We start from the raw sequence: 16,793 nt of genomic DNA, 5'->3' as shown, positions 1-16,793 counted from the left end.
CAGGAAGAAGATGGAATGGTAATGTTGGAGTATCCTCCTAAATTCGATTCAAAAGCTGTACCTTGGGGTTACGGAACCAATGAGGTAGATGCTGTCACGCGATCGGGCCGCTGTTACGCACCTGATAAGGGAATAGAAAAGAAGGCCGTGTCCAAGGAGGAGGCAAAGCAATTTTTGGCTGTAGTAAAGTCTAGTGAGTTCAACGTGGTGGATCAATTGCGGAAGTTGCCGGCTCAAATCTCCCTCCTGGAATTATTCAAATCTTCCGAGAAGCATAGGGACATCTTGCTAAAAGTCTTTAACGAGGTGCATGTGCCAAAGTCAATTGATGAAGTCCAATTGGAAGAGTTCGTTGGGGCCGTTCTATTAAAAGACCAAATTTCCTTTACTGATGAAGATCTCCCCCCCGATGGTCCTAATCATACCAAAGCGCTACATATCTTGGTGAAACATGAAAGCACTCTTGTTTGCGAGTATTGATTGATAACGGTTTGGCACTCAATATATGCCCGTTGGCTACTCTCCACCGTCTTGGCATTGATCTTGGGAGAATCCGTCGGCAAGTCGTGCGGGCTTTTGATGGGATGAAGAAGGATGTGATAGGGAAATTGAGCTTGAGCCGCCGATTGGCCCCGTACTTTTCCAAGCCGTGTTCCAGGTGTTAGATATACCAAGTGCTTTTAATTTTCTGCTAGGGAGACCGTGGATCCACACAGCAGGTGCGGTTGCCTCCAGCCTCCATCAGAAAGTACGATTTGTGGTGGACAACAGGCTTATCACGGTCCATGGAGAATCCGACTTCAAGATCTATCACAAGACAGCCATCCCCTATGTGGAGCCAGAGTGTACCGAGGAATCCAGCTTTCAAACCCTCGAGCTAGTATCCATGGTCCATGTACCTGTAGGGTCCTTCACAAAGGCTTCTAATTTGTCTAAGCCAACCATAGCTGCGGGAAAGATTATGTTGGCAAGTGGGTATAATCGGGAGAGGGCCTTGGATCACACGGTCAGGGTGTGCGAAAGCCCATTGAAGCTCATAAAAACTCGAAGAGGAGAGGCCTAGGATATGTTGAGGGGCGAGAAGGTCGTAGCGAGCAAGGTGGTCATGGCAATCGAGGGGGCCGTGGAAGGCAGAGAGGCCGGAATGCCCGAGGAGGCCGAGGTGGGTATAGAGATTGGAGTGAACGTATTGCCCAAATCGAGGAGGGTGAGGGCAATCGAGGCCCGTTTCATCCGTTGTTGGAAGAAACATTTCCAGGACCTCTAAGGATGTTATTCGAGGAAGAGGGGGACATTTATGGTGTGATTGAGCTATTCGAGGAAGACGTCATATGTGCCATCCCGGCATGCGAGGAGGCCGAGTCCCTCGAAGTCATGGTTGTCCCTTCAAAGTAGGGCGGTTCTCGTCTAGCCTAGTCTTTTGTCTTATGTCTTCTCCCTGCGTGGGATCTCGTAGTTTTTCTTTCTTTATTTCCTGTTTATGCCATTTGTAATGTGAACTATGGTCAACCCCGATCTTGAGCCGTTGGTCGTGGGTGGTTTGTGTTTAAATACGGCCTTATCTTTCCTCATTCAATAAAATAGACACATGTTTTATTAAGGACATGTGGAGGCACATCAAACTAGTCCTATGATGGTCATTGAGGCCTAGGTCTCCACATGCTCCCTTATTTTACTGCCTTGCAAGGACGAGGAAATCCGAGGATATGAGGATGAGTTCTTGAAACTTTTACAAAAAAAATACTTCAAAAATTCTTCGAAAAACGACATGCATTATTTTTATGGTCGACATTGCTCTAACTCATTTTATCGCATCTCAGGCATTACATTATGCATAATCATAATAAGGACGCATATGACTCGGACGTGCATGAAGAAAGTCTCTCAGGTTCCGATGACACTGACGATGACGATCAGAAGGGGATTGAACGCGAATGGAATCGATATGAAGGATCGAAGCCATTGACCGAAGAGCGAACAATCACCATAAATTTAGGTGACGCAGAGAATGTCAGGGAGGTAAGGATCGGGGCATGTCTCTCAGAGTCAGAGGCGGAAAAGACAACTAATCTTTTGAAAGAATACCAAGATGTGTTCGCCTGGACATATGCCGATATGCCGGGATTGGACCCCGAAATTGTGGAACATGCTCTACCAACAGATCCTGATATGCCACCCAAGAAGCAAAGACTCAGGAGAACTAAACCAGAATTGTCCAAGAAGATCGAAGAAGAAGTAATGAAGCTGCTGAAAGTAGATTTTATGGAAGTATTGGGTAGCAAATATTGTGCCTGTAATGAAGAAAGATGGGCGAGTCAGGGTATGTGTTGACTATCGTGATCTAAATCGAGCAAGCCCGAAAGACGATTTTCCACTCCCACATATCGATGTCTTGGTTGACAGCACGGCAGGATTTGAGTTATTCTCCTTCATGGACGGTTTTTCCGGATATAATCAAATCCGTATGAAGAAGGAGGATAGGAGCAAAACATTATTCATAACTCCTTGGGGAACTTTCTGCTACAAAGTGATGCCTTTTGGTCTAAAGAATCTTTGGGGCAACGTATCAAAGGGCCATGGTCACGTTGTTTCATGACATGATGCACAAGGAGATCGAGGTATACGTGGATGATATGATTGCAAAGTCAAGACGGGGTGAGGATCATGTTGGAGTCTTGCAAAAGCTGTTCAAGCGTCTTCGGAAATTCAAGCTGCGCCTTAATCCCACAAAATGCGTTTTGGGACGAGATCGGGAAGCTGTTAGGGTTCATGGTTAGTAACAAGGGCATAGAGATTGATCCGTCAAAGGTTAAGGCTATTTGTGATTTACGAGCCCCGACCACCACCAAGGAGGTCCGTAGCTTGATGGGGCGGCTCAATTATGTGGCGAGGTTCATCTGTCAGTTGTCTGAAACAGCGAGGCCATTCTTCAAGCTTTTGAAAAAGAACACGAAGATTGAGTGAGATATCGAGTGCCAGGGTGCCTTCGAGAAGATAAAACACTATCTCACTCACGCACCAGTTTTAGTACCCCCTCTCCCTAAAATTCCCTTAATTTTGTACTTGACCATACATGATGAATCGTTGGGAGCCATGTTAGCACAGAAAAGACCAAATGACGGGAGAGAATGCGTGATATACTACTTGAGCAAGAAGTTTACTATTTCCGAGATGAACTACACAGAAGTTGAGAGAACTTGCGTGGCCTTGATTTGGGTTTTGCACAGGCTGCGGCAATACACGCTCCATCACCGAATCCTGTTGGTGACCGAAAATGATCCCATCAGATACCTCCTGGAGAAGCCGGCACTGGTTGGCAAGTTGGCCAAGTGGCTAATCTTAATTTCAGAGTTTGATGTTCAGAGCCTGGGGCAGAAGTTCGTTAAAGGTCGCGCCATAGCAGACATGTTGGCGGAAAGTCCCGAGAGGTCCAGGACATCTGATGAGGATAGTGATGCAGGGGAACAAATTTTACTTGTATCAAGTGAAAAATGGACGATGTACTTTGATGGTGCAGTTAATTTAGCTGGGTCGGGTACCGGGGCGGTTCTTATCTCCCTAGACGGTCATCACTACCCTGTTGCCGCTAAATTGACGTTCCCTTGCACGAATAATATTGCCGAATATGAGGTGTGCATTCTCGGCCTCCAAGCTGCTATTGACATGAAGATCCGAAAGATGCAGGTTTATGGCGATTCAACCCTTATCATCTTACAGACTAAAGGCGAATGGCGAACACGGGATTCTAAATTGATTCCGTATCATGAGTTCCGGGGAAGTTGACGAAAGAATTCCAAGAAATAGAATTTGAATACTTGCCAAGGTCTCAAAATCAGTTTTGATGCCCTAGCTACCTTGTCTTCAATGTTACAAATAGCTGGAGGCTTGGACATTGAACCATTAAGAATTGAAATCTTTAGGCGCCCGGCTTATTGCATGATGATTGAAGAAGAACCGGACGGACAGCCTTGGTATCATGACATCTTGAAGTATCTCGCAGAGTGGTGAATTTCCCGAAGGAAGTGAAGCAGCAGATAGAAAGCATTTAATAAAGTTAGCATCGAAATTCTTCGTCAGTGGAGATGTCATCTACAAAAGGTCATTCGACTCAACATTGCTAAGGTGTGTCGACGCTAAAGAAGCTGATCGTTTGATGAAAGAGATACATGAAGGGGAGTGTGGCCCCCATATGAATGGACACTTCTTGGTGAGAAAGATCATGCGACTTGGTTATTATTGGCTGACCATGGAGTCTGACTGCATTCAGCACGTACGACGGTGTCACCAGTGCCAGATTTATGGAGATAGGATAAATGCCCCTCCAAATGAACTTCACCAAATGTCTCAACCCTGGCCCTTTTCAATGTGGGGAATTGACGTGATTGGGCCCATTAACCCCAAAGCTTCAAATGGGCATCGATTTATCCTGGTGGCGATAGACTATTTTACCAAGTGGATCGAGGCCAATTCATATGTTAATGTTACTGCAAAAAATGTGGCAAAGTTCATTCGTCGCGACATTGTCGCTCGCTACGGGGTGCCGGAGGCGATCATTACCGACAATGGCACTAATTTGAACAACAAAGTCGTAGATGGATTGTTTAGTGAGTTTCGAATTAAGCATTTGAACTCGTCACCGTATCGTCCTCAAATGAATGGAGCAGTGGAGGCGGCAAACAAGAGCATAAAGAAAATCCTATCGAAGACTGCCGAAAATTATCGTGATTGGCACGATAGACTTCCTTACGCGTTAATGGCGTATCGAACTTCTATCCGCACCTCCACAGGGGCAACTCCTTTTTCACTCGTGTATGGGATGGAGGCAGTCTTACCTATTGAAGTTGAGGTCCCTTCTCTAAGGGTCCTTTCCCAATCTACGCTCGATGAGACTGAGTGGATGCAACAGAGGCATGAGCAGTTAAACTTGATTGATGAGAAGAGATTGCAAGCTGTGTGTCATGGCCAATGTTATCAGAGACGAGTTGCAAAAGCCTTCAATCGAAGGGTGCGTCCTAGATACTTTGAAGTTAATGACCTGGTGCTGAGGAAAGTGCTTCCGATTATACCAGACCCTCGTGGAAAATTCACCCCGAACTATGAAGGGCCGTATGTCATTAAAAAGATTCTGCCTGGTGGTGCTATGATTTTAGTTGAAATGGATGGCAGTGAATTGCTTAGACCTGTAAACTCAGATGCAGTCAAGAAATACTTTCCATGATTGAAATCAAGGTCGAAGAGCCACTTCATGCGCAATCTGAGTCACATGGCATCATGCATAGCATCATAGATATCATACGTATATCACATACATGCATATCTATTTGTGTTTCAGGCACCTTACCGTTCGATGAGGAAAATGGCGGAGGGAAAAGTCGATTCAAAAGACCCATGAAGTCTCTGCACAAACGGTTGAATATCTCTTTTTCTTAAATGAGAGGTAAAAAAAAAAAAAACCAAAAAAAACCAAAAAAAAACCAAAAAAAAAACCAGCAGGCATAGCCTCATTCCCACCACCTATTTTCTAGTGCCACTATACGCGCTTCATGTCGGTAATTCTCGAAGAGGGGAGCTCGTAAGAATGATGTTATTTGGATAAAAGTTGAAACATTAATCATGCCAAACAAGGAGTGCTTAGGATGAAGAAAGGTAAGCCATTTCCAAACACATCCTTCGAACACTTTCAAGAGTTGAGTGAAAAATAACCTTCTCTTAGGACGAAGGATCCATTCGCATTGAGCATGAAGATCGAAATGATAAAGGCATTTCCTTCACCAATCCCAAATGCCAAGCTGACATATTGCTAGCCCTTCAGGCCAAATAGAGATGATCCTCCAAAATACCTCTGTCGAGGACAACCCGAAATTGGGGCAGCATAGGAGGTTACAGTCGTGTTGTAAAGCAAAGGATTGGGAAAGATCCTATTACTTTCACTTGAATCAATCTTCTGGTGATAGCTTCAAAGGAATTCTCATTAGATCTTGACTCATCCCAAAGTGAAGAAGAGCATTTCCTTCTCTACCCAAACACATATCCATTGCTTTAACCAATTTGGGCCTGATTATTCATTTTTAAACCCCGAGTGGTGATCATCTCCCTTCACTGGGGCAAGGCATGAGAATTTGACCAAATACAATTGAGAGTCACAAGAAAATGTGAAAAGCATCTCAAAAGTCATAAGAGCTCCAAGAGTTCAAAGAGCAAAGAGTTCTACAAACTAGGGGGCATAAAAAAGCAATGTGCCTGGTAAAAGCAAGGCCAATGCCCGTTAAAAAAAAAAAATTCATCACAAGAGCAAAGGACATTAGAGAAAGGAGCAAAGCTCCCATGCACAAAAGATTAGTTAAGGGACTTTCGAGATGCATTGTATTTCAAAAGCCGAATGATTTGGAAATGTCAAGTGACCTGATCATGATGTCATAATGATCACCAACTCTTAAAAACCCTTTTGAAAATTTTAAGCCTTTCGAGCCTCTCCTAAGCCAACATTACAACCCTCTTCCGAAGTCTCTTCTGATTGGGATGGTTTGAGTGAAAATGAGAATGCCACAAAGAAGCTGCTGCTTGAAGGAGTGGAAGTAATTCTATCTTGTCTCATCTCCCAAGCTCTCGACTTGTAAAGCCGATGAAGATAGTGACAAATGTTCCTTTATCGGCCTCAAAGCAATAATTTCTTTGTGTAAGCCCTAACCGAGCCTATATTGCGGTCCTTTCAAAAGACCTTTTTGATCGATTAGATTGTGCTCATTGCGAATGTTTCTGGAAGCCTTCGACGTAGGTTATGTGAGAAACCTTCAACAATCAATTATTTCCCACATGAATGGATGGGATCAAGTAGCCATTTTATTGAGAGTACGTGAGAAACCCTTTCTGACTAAGAAGCTCTAGTTTGGCATGCTTAATGAACCTTTTTCTCGAGTCGTAGCCGTTATGATGAGAGCTTGTCTCCTAGAGAATTTGATGATTAATGATATATCCACGAGCAAGATGATAGTTTTGCGCCACATGAGGCTGATGGACATCGAATGTTTTTCTAAAGTAATCGGACTTAGGTTGATTATTTTGTTCAATTATTGCTGCAATATTGCCAATACGTCTCTTGATGACGTCTCTAATGACATATGCTTAAGTTGAGTTTGACAGGATTCATCAGTAAAGCCATGATGTTTTCTAGGGGATTAGCGGGTGCTTCCTAAAAAAAAAAAAAAAAACCAAAGGTTCGTGGTTAGCCTTAAACCATGTCATCCCCCAAAGGTTTATGGTTGACCTTAAACCATGTCATTTCCAAGATTGGTGGGTTCATCTGTAAACCATGCTTGTTTGCCTCCTAGTCGAAACCTGTTCATACACGGTGAGACTATCATACCCGGTCAAAACTCGTTTTTACATGATGAGACCTCAATCTTCCTCCCTTATTATGACCCGGAGAGCCTTGTATCCTGGAGTCTTCCTCACTTCTTATGACTCGGAGAGCTTTGTATCCTGGAGTCTTCCTCACTTCTTATGACCCGGAGAGCCTTGTATCTTGGAGTCTTCCTCACTTCTTATGACCCGGAGAGCCTTGTATCCTAGAGTCTTCCTCACTTCTTATGACCCGGAGAGCTTTGTATCCTGGAGTCTTCCTCACTTCTTATGACCCGGAGAGCCTTGTATCCTGGAGTCTTCCTCACTTCTTATGACCCGGAGAGCTTTGTATCCCGGAGTCTTCCTCACTTCTTATGACCGGAGAGCCTTGTATCCTGGAGTCTTCCTCACTTCTTATGACCCGGAGAGCTTTGTATCCCGGAGTCTTCCTCACTTCTTATGACCCAGGAGAGCCTTGTATCCCGGAGTCTTCCTCACTTCTTATGACCCGAGAGAGCTTTGTATCCCGGAGTCTTCCTCACCTCTTATGACTCGGAGAGCCTTGTATCCTGGAGTCTTCCTCACCTCTTATGACCCGGAGAGCCTTGTATCCTGGAGTCTTCATCACTTTTTATGATTCGGTGGGCTTCTGCAGCCCGAAGTCTTTCTTCACCTTATTAACAAGACGCATTTTCATAATTATGAGTCCTTTTCGTCGACCTAATATGTGCATATGCACCTAGGGTCTTTCTATCGCAAAAAATAATTTAGGTGTCGTCTGTCTTTGATTACAACCTCTTCGAGGCTACATTCAAAGAGGGGCAGCTGTTGACACCTAGTTTTTTATCTTTCAAATAGTATAAAAAAAATCGAAAAAATCAATCAAAATCAAATAAAAAAAATCAAAATCAAAAAATTTTAGCTATTAATTTCTTTTCTTTTTTTAAAAAAAAAGGAGTAGTGAGGTTTGGGTCGGGCCGAATCCGGCCTTGGCCTGACCCGGCCCCTTTTTCCTTTTATTTTTTTTCCTGCGTGGGCCTAAGCCCAACCCTCCCATTTACTTTTTATTTTTCTTTTCTTCCCCTTCGCACAGCCCAACTCTCTTTTTCCCTCTGGCCCGACCCACCTCGTTGTCTTCTCCCTCAGCCGCTTGCTGCACGGGGAACCAGCGAAGCAGTGTAGCCGTTCGCATGGGGAAATGGCGAAGCCAAAAGCAAGGGCGAGGCGGAGGAGACAGCATCATCTCGCCGGAGTCAGCGGGTTGGGGGGAGCCGATTCGGACGCACGCGGAGCTGATTCGCGCGCACGCGAAGAGAAGCAGAGGGGACCGAGCACAAGAAAACAGAGGAGAAAAAAAGAAAACGAAAAAAGAAGCACAGGGGAGGAGGAGTCGTGGTGGCAGCCTTCGCCGCGCCACCGCTACCCCTGCGACGCCGCCGTTGCCCTCCGAGCGTCGACTCATCGTACTCGTCGCCGCAGCTCCCGACGCCAATCGAGCGGAGAGAATTCGGAGGAAGAACGAGGGAGGAGAAACCGCGAGCGGGGGCAAGGGAGAAGGAGAGGAAGTCGGAGAAGACTTGCGGCCTTTGCTTGCCGCCGCCCGACCAACTGCGCTCACCTCCGCCCGCGACAACTTGACGCCGTCCGAGCCACCGCTCCTCCGCCTGTCCAACTCCGGGCGCTCGCCTCCACCGGACCCCTCGCCGAGCCCCCGTTTGAAGCTTCAACGATCGCGACCCGCCCGACCCGCGACGCCCGTAGACGTTGGGCTTCTTCACGCCCGATCGACGCCGCGACCCATATGCTCCCACGGTTCCGTCGATCGACGCCGCGACCCGTCTACTCCCGTGGCCTCGCCAATCGACGCCGCGACCGGACGACCCGCGATTCGCACTCCAGCTCGCGTCACCATCCCTGCCGCTGCTGCCTCGTTGCTCCGTCCTCCAAGCCGACGCCGTTGCCGCCCGCCGCATCGCCTTCGCCACCCGCCGCTTTGCCGCTACCGTCGACACAGAACCGCCGCTCGGTGTCTCGACCATCCCCCTTCGCCGCCGCAACACAGCAGGAGAGAGGTGGGACGAACCGGGTCTTGGCCGGCTCAGGCGAAAGCTCCGTCGGGTAGGGTTTCGGCCCAAAACCAGGTATGTTCTTTTAATTAATTCGGGCCGGATTTAGGTTATTATTGCATATGGGCTTATGTTTTGTTTTGGGCTTGTGGGTTTGGGCTGTTTAAGTTTGGGCTTATAGGTTTAGTTTCTTTTAAAAAGAGAAGAGGGGACCTCTTGGGTTGGGCCGCGATTCGAGCCCACCCGCTCCTAATAGGACCGAACCGGGTCCGGTCTCCGACCGGACCCGATCCGCGCCGACCGGACCGAACCCGGGTCAGGTTGGACCGGACGGTCCAGCCCGGTCCAATTTTTTAATATTAAAAAAAAAAAAACAATTTCGAAAATCCAAAAAAATTATTATTTAAAAATTAGAAATTAGTTATTTTTCTTTAAAAAAATCTTTAAAAAAGTTAATTAAAAAAAAATTAAAACAATTTCGAAAATAACAAAAATATTTAAAAATAAGAAATTAGTTATTTTTATTTTTTTTTTAAAATTAATTAATTAAAAAAATTAAAAAAAATTAATTAAAAAATTAAAAATTTCGAAAATCCAAAAATGATGGGCTTTGATTAGGACTTGCCATGTATTGCCATTTTAGTGTAATTAGACCTTTATGTGCTCGTATTTTGATTACGTTGCATGTTTAATTTGAATATCTAATTGTGTTTGATTGCATGTGTTTAATTTTATGGCAATTAGGATCTTGATAGTTGTGATTATTACTTTAATGATTGCGCACCCGCATGATCACCTCGTATGTCACTGGATAAGTATAAAATTAATTCAAACTGCCTGCCAAAAATCATTTTGTTAAAATGAACAAGATTAGGTACGAGAGGGCACTAATTGGTTAATTAGTGTAATCAAGTCCCCGAACGTAGATTCTCTGGTTGCGTAGGAAGTGAGGTATACTCCCATGCCTCGCTTGGTTTCTAGCCGACCCCAATAGGCTAGTGGCGACTCCTTTTGTGCAAAATTTCTTAAGAATATCCCAACGTCACGCGGGATATGGGCTTGGGAGAGCTCGTGCCTGATCATGGGCCTTAGGCCTATCATTTAGGCAATACCCCTAAACCTGTTCCCTCCCCCCGAGGGTAGGTCGCGACAGATGTGAATCAAACTATGAATTTTTATTTGAGTAACCCTTATTTGTTATTATTTTATAAGAATATTTACTATCCACTATGCTGATTCTGATTTTAGGTTCTTATAAATGAAAATTACACCAAAAAGTCCATAATGTTTGACCGAATATGCAGTCAAGTCCCAAATTTGAATTTGTGCAATCAAGTCCTAAACATTTTTTGTTGGGTACAATTTAATCCTTATGACAGACTCATGACCAAATTTGCTAACGTAGATTCCAAAATTGGATATGGCGCTTTGTAATTTCTTTCTACATTGGTGCTAATGAGGCGAAGAAAGACCACATAAATTATTTAAAAAATCAGAGAAAACCTAAATAAAAGGAGACAAAAACTGAAGAAAAAAAGAAATTCGTAGGGTGTGGAACCGTCGATGAGGGTTGCTCGAGAGTTTGAAAACAACGAAATTGCCCCCACTTACAATCGTCATGACATCAGCAGAGCCTGCACTTCATTTAACTTTCTCCTTCTGTGTTGATTCAATAAGCTTATGGAAAATGAGAGATTTTACCTCCAATTAGAGATGTAGATCGACTAAAGGGAATAATCACGAGCTGAGCTTGTTCCTTCTTAAGATCTAACCCTTGACTATATTCTTTCTTCCACTCTTTTGAAGATTCTAAAGTGTTTGCACTTATATAGTCATCATTTTAATCCCTTTCAAAGAAATCAACTTGTGCTAGAAAATGTAGGGAGCTAAACTTGAATCAAAATTCTTTGCACACTTGGAGATATATAGAAAATAGGTTGTATGTTGTTTCCTATTGATATCAAGTATTGAGTAATTAAGAGTATTCAATTAATTTCATGATTCATGATATAATCCTATTGCCTAAATTATATGCACGCACGGAGATATATGCAAAATATAAGGGTGCGTTTGTTTGCGTTTCTATTTAAAAATTGTTCCAGGGAACATAAAAAAAAAAAAAAGTGTTTCTGTTCCGGGGAACAATTTCTGAACAAAAAAACGTGTTTGGTAACTGTATAAAATTTATGTTTCTGGAATAGAAAAAGAACAGAAACACGTTTGGTAACTGTAAAAAATTTCTGTTTCTGGAATAGAAAAAAAGAACAGAAACACGTTTGGTAATGTACAAAATTTCTGTTCCAATTTTTTTCAATTTTTTTTTTTTTTAATAAAATGTAAATTTGGTATTGAATTATCATTCTCATGAAATGCTCATCAATTTAATTTTGTTCATATTAAGTGAAAACAAACATTCTAAACTTAATCATATTTGCTTACTCGGAAGAAATTTTTTTAAGTTTGTACCAAAATTTTCCCATTTGTTTTTTTTTTTTAATAAAGTGTAAACTTGGCTTTGAATTCTCATTATCATGAAATGCTCATCAATTTAATTTTGTTCATGGTGAGTAAAGTCAAACATTCTGAACATGGTTATAAGTGCATACTCTGAAGAAAATTTTATAAATAAACTTTGTACCAAATTTTTGTCACGTGCCTTTTTTTTTCAATAAAGTGTAAACTTGGTATTGCATTATCACTCTAATGAAATGCTCATCAATTTAATTTTGTTCATGGTTGGTGAAGACAAACATTTTGAACATGGTCATGTGCATACTTGGAACAAAATTTCGTAAGTAAAAATCCCACAATAAGAGCTACCTAAAAGAAGAATACCTCATAGATCTCTACGTAGACCCTTTCATACATAACATCACAATAATGAAGTAATATAGTTCATTGTTTAACTTCATCACATTGGATTTGATAAGTGAATACTTAAAAACAAAATTACAAAAGTCAGAAACACAAAGTCAGGAAATTTCAAGCATATTATGATCCCTCGCCATTTTATTTGCAATCCTTGTCCTAAGCATGTTTATTCCAGGTGCATCATGCAATGTATCATCTGCAACCTCCAATTCTGTAGGTCCGCAAGGATATTCCGGATCTCCATATAGGGAAAAGTTTCTATCCATCGCATCTTGATCACGAATGTAATTGTGGAGAGCACAACAAGCAATTACAACAAGTGCTTGCTTCCGAATTGTAAATGGAGGCATCTGTCTCAAAATGGTGAATCGATTCTTTAATGCCCCAAATGACCTCTCAATTACATTTCTCAGTGAAGAGTGCTTCTTGTTGAACAATTCTCTTGCTGTCCTTGGTCGTCCTCCATTCCCTCTATACTCGCTTAGATGATACCGATCGCCTCTAAATGGAGTTAAAAATCCTGGAAGTGCTGCATAACCTGAATCTACCACGTAAAATTTCCCTATAACATGATATATATAAATTTGTTGTGATATTGAACTATAACATATAATCATAAAATTGTCTTCATAAACAAATTAAGTACCAGGTGGTGGTCGGGGAAATTGCAGTTGCGGATTTTCGAGTGCTGCTGAAAGCACTCGACAATCGTTGGCAGATCCTTCCCATCCAGCATACACGAAAGTAAATTTCATATCAAAAGAGCAAATACACAGCACATTCTGGGTTGTTCTCCTACTCCTACCTCTAAATGGAATCTGCTGAGACACAGAAACGGTAACATCTATATGGGTGCCATCCATAGCACCTACGCAGCCCTGTTAATATATTAACAATCTACTATCATATAAGATTATCAACTACATGTATTTGACGGTATAAAATCAATATAAAAATCATACCTTGAAGTAGCGTTTATGACTAGGATCAATAAGAATTTCTTGTGGAATGACGTCAAAGGACGGTGGTTTGATGATCTCCTTTGAAAGTTTGATCATTGCTTTCAACACTTTGTTGAAATACTTGCTGATCGTTTCTCCTGAATGTTGGAATCTCTCACATAAATCTCTATTTGAGTTATTGTGAGTAACAACACTTAAAAATATCCCAACTTGTTCATCTATTTGAACAAATCGACTATCTTTCAACCAACCCCTTACCCTCATTAAGTCACATAAATTCAGAAAAACATGTCTCTCCATCCTAAATGCTTCATATATCCTATCTGAATGTCCATGAACAATCTCCCTTATCCATTCTGCTCCTGATAATTGACTGTCCCTAATAGGTTCTCTCGTATGGAGGGACGTGTCCATCGCAGCTAAGCAGAGCCACGCTACCAATATGTTAATGTCATCACCCAAGAATTGTTCAACTGGTTGTACTTGCTCATTAGACACACTATTTGATCCCCTTCCATAGTACCTATACAATCACAAAAATGACCAAAACATCAATATAGATTTTGAAAACACATCCCAATAACAATCAATAACATAGTCATAAAATCTCAATAAGATATGCCATTACATATAAGTACAAGAGTCTCAACACTAATCATATTTGAATAAACTAAAGATTAATAGATAATATACGTTATACAGTCTAATGAAACTCCATGCAATTCATCATATATTTCCAAATATCTACTAAAGAAATTGAAGAATGCCAATCCTCCTTGCAGGTATGCCTGTAATGAAAGCCTCCCTCCATTCACGACTGACGCATACTCGTTCCACTGCTTTATTGTAAACATCTTGCTCTATCTCGGGCATATTGTTTAGAATCTGGACCATAGTAGATACGGAGAAAGGGTCTACAGGTGGTTGTGAAGTCGCTGAGCTCGCAGAGCCATCACCAGATGGACTTGATGACTTAACTTTTAGAAAATATTGTATGGCTCTACAAGTTTCAGCAAAACTGGATTGGTTACTCTTTCTTCTCCGCTTACTATTTGGAGTTCTATCCAATTTGTGCTTCCCACGAGCTGAAGTTCCAGTATCGTCTGTTGTAAAAAGTCTGTTATCACTCTGGTATCTAAAGAAATCATTTGCATTGCTACCATCATAGTCACCACCTGCATTGACACCATCTGCATCGCCACCACTATTGTCACCACATACATTGTCATTACCATTGTCATCATCATCCGACAGATTGTCTTCTTGAGCACATCCTACGGCATGATCCCTAGTAGCATATGTACCACCAAAAACAATACAAAGCTCAGGATACTGAGGAAATCCATTCTTCCTGAATCTTGCCCACTCGACATTATCCTACAATTTTTACAATAATGATATTTCAGCAATATAATCATACATTTTAAAATTGACATTTGTAATGATATCAAAATGACCACAAAGTTAAGAAATACCTTGATATGAGATTCCCATATACTTGGATCGTCGACAACAATTCTTTTGTTGACATTATCCCAACCAAATCCGGACTGAGAAATGAGTTTGTGAAAACTGCCATACTGTTTTTTCAATTTGTTTACCTTGTTCCTTAGCTGAACCATGGTAAATTGGAATCCTGTCTGTCTATTGAGTTCAGACTGTACATTCCTCCACCCCGCTTTGTTGAAAGTGGAAGATGTGCGGTTTCCCTTTTTGGCCTCATCCACCAATAAACCGATAAGTATATTGGTTACAGACTCCGTCCACTTTGCATTGAATGAGTGTCTCTCGGATGCCATTGAATCTTCGACCGGTTGAGCATCACATGAGTTATGAATTAAATCATTAACATAAAACCGTAAGAACTACACGCCATACACAAAATTAGCATGGTAACCTATATGGATCCGTATACCCTATCCTATTTTGTGAACGGTCCAACTAAATTATAAGATCTCTAAGATTAAGACAATGGAAAAAGAAGCCGAGAGGCCAACCTTAGCGTGCGGATGATTGTTTCCAAATTCAGCAAATTGTGATTTATGTAGCAGGGACTGGCAAATTCCGGACAGAGCAAGGGAAAAAGAATATGTCTTTGTGGATTGGCACTGGCAAGGCGGAACTTTGGATGGATCCAGCGAAGTTCTCAAAGCATCAGCGTCGATAATGGATCCACCAACGCCAGTATCGTTCACCTGAGAATGAGTCAACCAATTGAGATAGAGTGAGGATGTACCTTAAGTAAAGAAAAATTCAAGACAATAAGCAATATCCCAACAACTAAACAACGCCCTCCATTCTCTGCAAATCCATAACTTAAAGAGAAAAAATCGAAGCATTATAGCCATAAGATACCAAGGATCTCGCATAATGTATAATCCCCAACATTCCTACCAAAAAAAGTCGAACAATGTTGTTCTGATAGATTCACAAAGAATGCACTAAATGAACAAGTCGACAGCTATGCGGTCGCATATGAAAAATGACATGTTAATCATGTGATCGCCCCATACAACACATTTCGATATGGAAGGATAATTTAGCATTTAGCTAAGGATTTTTGTCTATAGATGAACAATGCTGCAAATAGCATGTTCATACCAAATGTATCCACATAGAGATTGGTTCCACATATATGATAAAGTTAATAGTGGTTTAGTTTTGATGGGCAACAATACATTTTGCAGGATTGTGGGTAATGATATGGTGCAAATTTAACAACAATGTAGTAAGAACATTCGTATCAAGCATATCAAACATAGTAGAGAAGTGAAAAAGAGCCTCTTGAAACCGGGAGATAAAGAAGGGGGCACTATAGGCCCCGTTTGTAACTCCAAGAATAAAGAAAAGAAAGATATGGTGCTTTGATACTAACATCACTTTATAAGAAATTTAATTTAAGTATCAAAAGCTGATGCAGTGTGACCAACTCACGAAAGAAAGATGTTGATTTGTTGCTAATAAATAGTGTATATGGTATTTTATCTTGTAATATTAAGATTTTTATCTGCATTTCTTCATTTTCTTTACGTCTTAACCCATATTGCAAGCCGTAAGCGGTCATTTCTTGAAGATGATATGCAATTTTTGGCTGATTACATGATTACTTTTCAAGTCCAGAGAAGTTTGAGAGCCATAATTGAAACGAAATATAAAATTTGGTTATTTGACTAATTATTTTTACATTACATCAACAGCTATGCGGTCACATATGAAAAATGACATGTTAGGGCACAAAGTTTTCACTAGCCAGTTGTCGCGACCTACCCTCGGGGAGAGGGGAGAAGAAGCAACACAGAAAACACCAGCACAAAACAGAGCGAGGGAGAGAATCGAGCCACTCTCTTCTCTCTTTTTTTTTTTTTTTTCCTGTTCTTTCTTTTCTTTTACTTTTATTTTTCTCCTCCCCTTTAGTCTACCCCTCTACACGTTCTCTTCTTGGGCGTCATCTTCTTCCTTTTGTCTTTTCACTTTAACACCCATTTTTTCTTTTTCTTCCTTGACTTCCGATTGGATCAAAATGTGGCTGAGCAGCAAGGGTTCATAGAGACAC

General features: G+C 41.7%; 2 protein-coding genes across 3 annotated transcripts; both read right to left on the bottom strand.

The window, feature by feature from the left end:
• Window positions 1–12,379: 12,379 nt before the first annotated feature.
• Window positions 12,380–13,746, bottom strand: LOC120289343 (putative nuclease HARBI1). The gene is made up of 3 exons (XM_039304108.1): window positions 13,241–13,746; window positions 12,925–13,156; window positions 12,380–12,840 (listed from the first exon to the last, which is right to left on the bottom strand). Exons 1-3 carry the CDS (start codon window positions 13,652–13,654, stop codon window positions 12,380–12,382), a joined length of 1,107 nt encoding a protein of 368 aa, XP_039160042.1. The 5' UTR covers window positions 13,655–13,746.
• Window positions 13,747–13,841: 95 nt separating this feature from the next.
• LOC120290035 lies at window positions 13,842–15,721 on the bottom strand. Of its 2 annotated transcripts, XM_039305714.1 has the most exons (3): window positions 15,238–15,721; window positions 14,716–15,044; window positions 13,842–14,617 (listed from the first exon to the last, which is right to left on the bottom strand). In XM_039305714.1, exons 2-3 carry the CDS (start codon window positions 15,037–15,039, stop codon window positions 13,988–13,990), a joined length of 954 nt encoding a protein of 317 aa, XP_039161648.1. In that variant the 5' UTR covers window positions 15,040–15,044; window positions 15,238–15,721; the 3' UTR covers window positions 13,842–13,987. The 2 variants fall into 2 exon arrangements, with proteins under 2 accessions (XP_039161648.1, XP_039161647.1); XM_039305713.1 differs by lacking the exon at window positions 15,238–15,721 and having other exon boundaries at window positions 14,716–15,196.
• Window positions 15,722–16,793: the final 1,072 nt, after the last annotated feature.

This window comes from Eucalyptus grandis, chromosome 11, assembly GCF_016545825.1.
Source record: "Eucalyptus grandis isolate ANBG69807.140 chromosome 11, ASM1654582v1, whole genome shotgun sequence".
NCBI lineage: Eukaryota > Viridiplantae > Streptophyta > Magnoliopsida > Myrtales > Myrtaceae > Eucalyptus > Eucalyptus grandis.
This window is presented reverse-complemented; position numbering and strand designations above follow the sequence as displayed.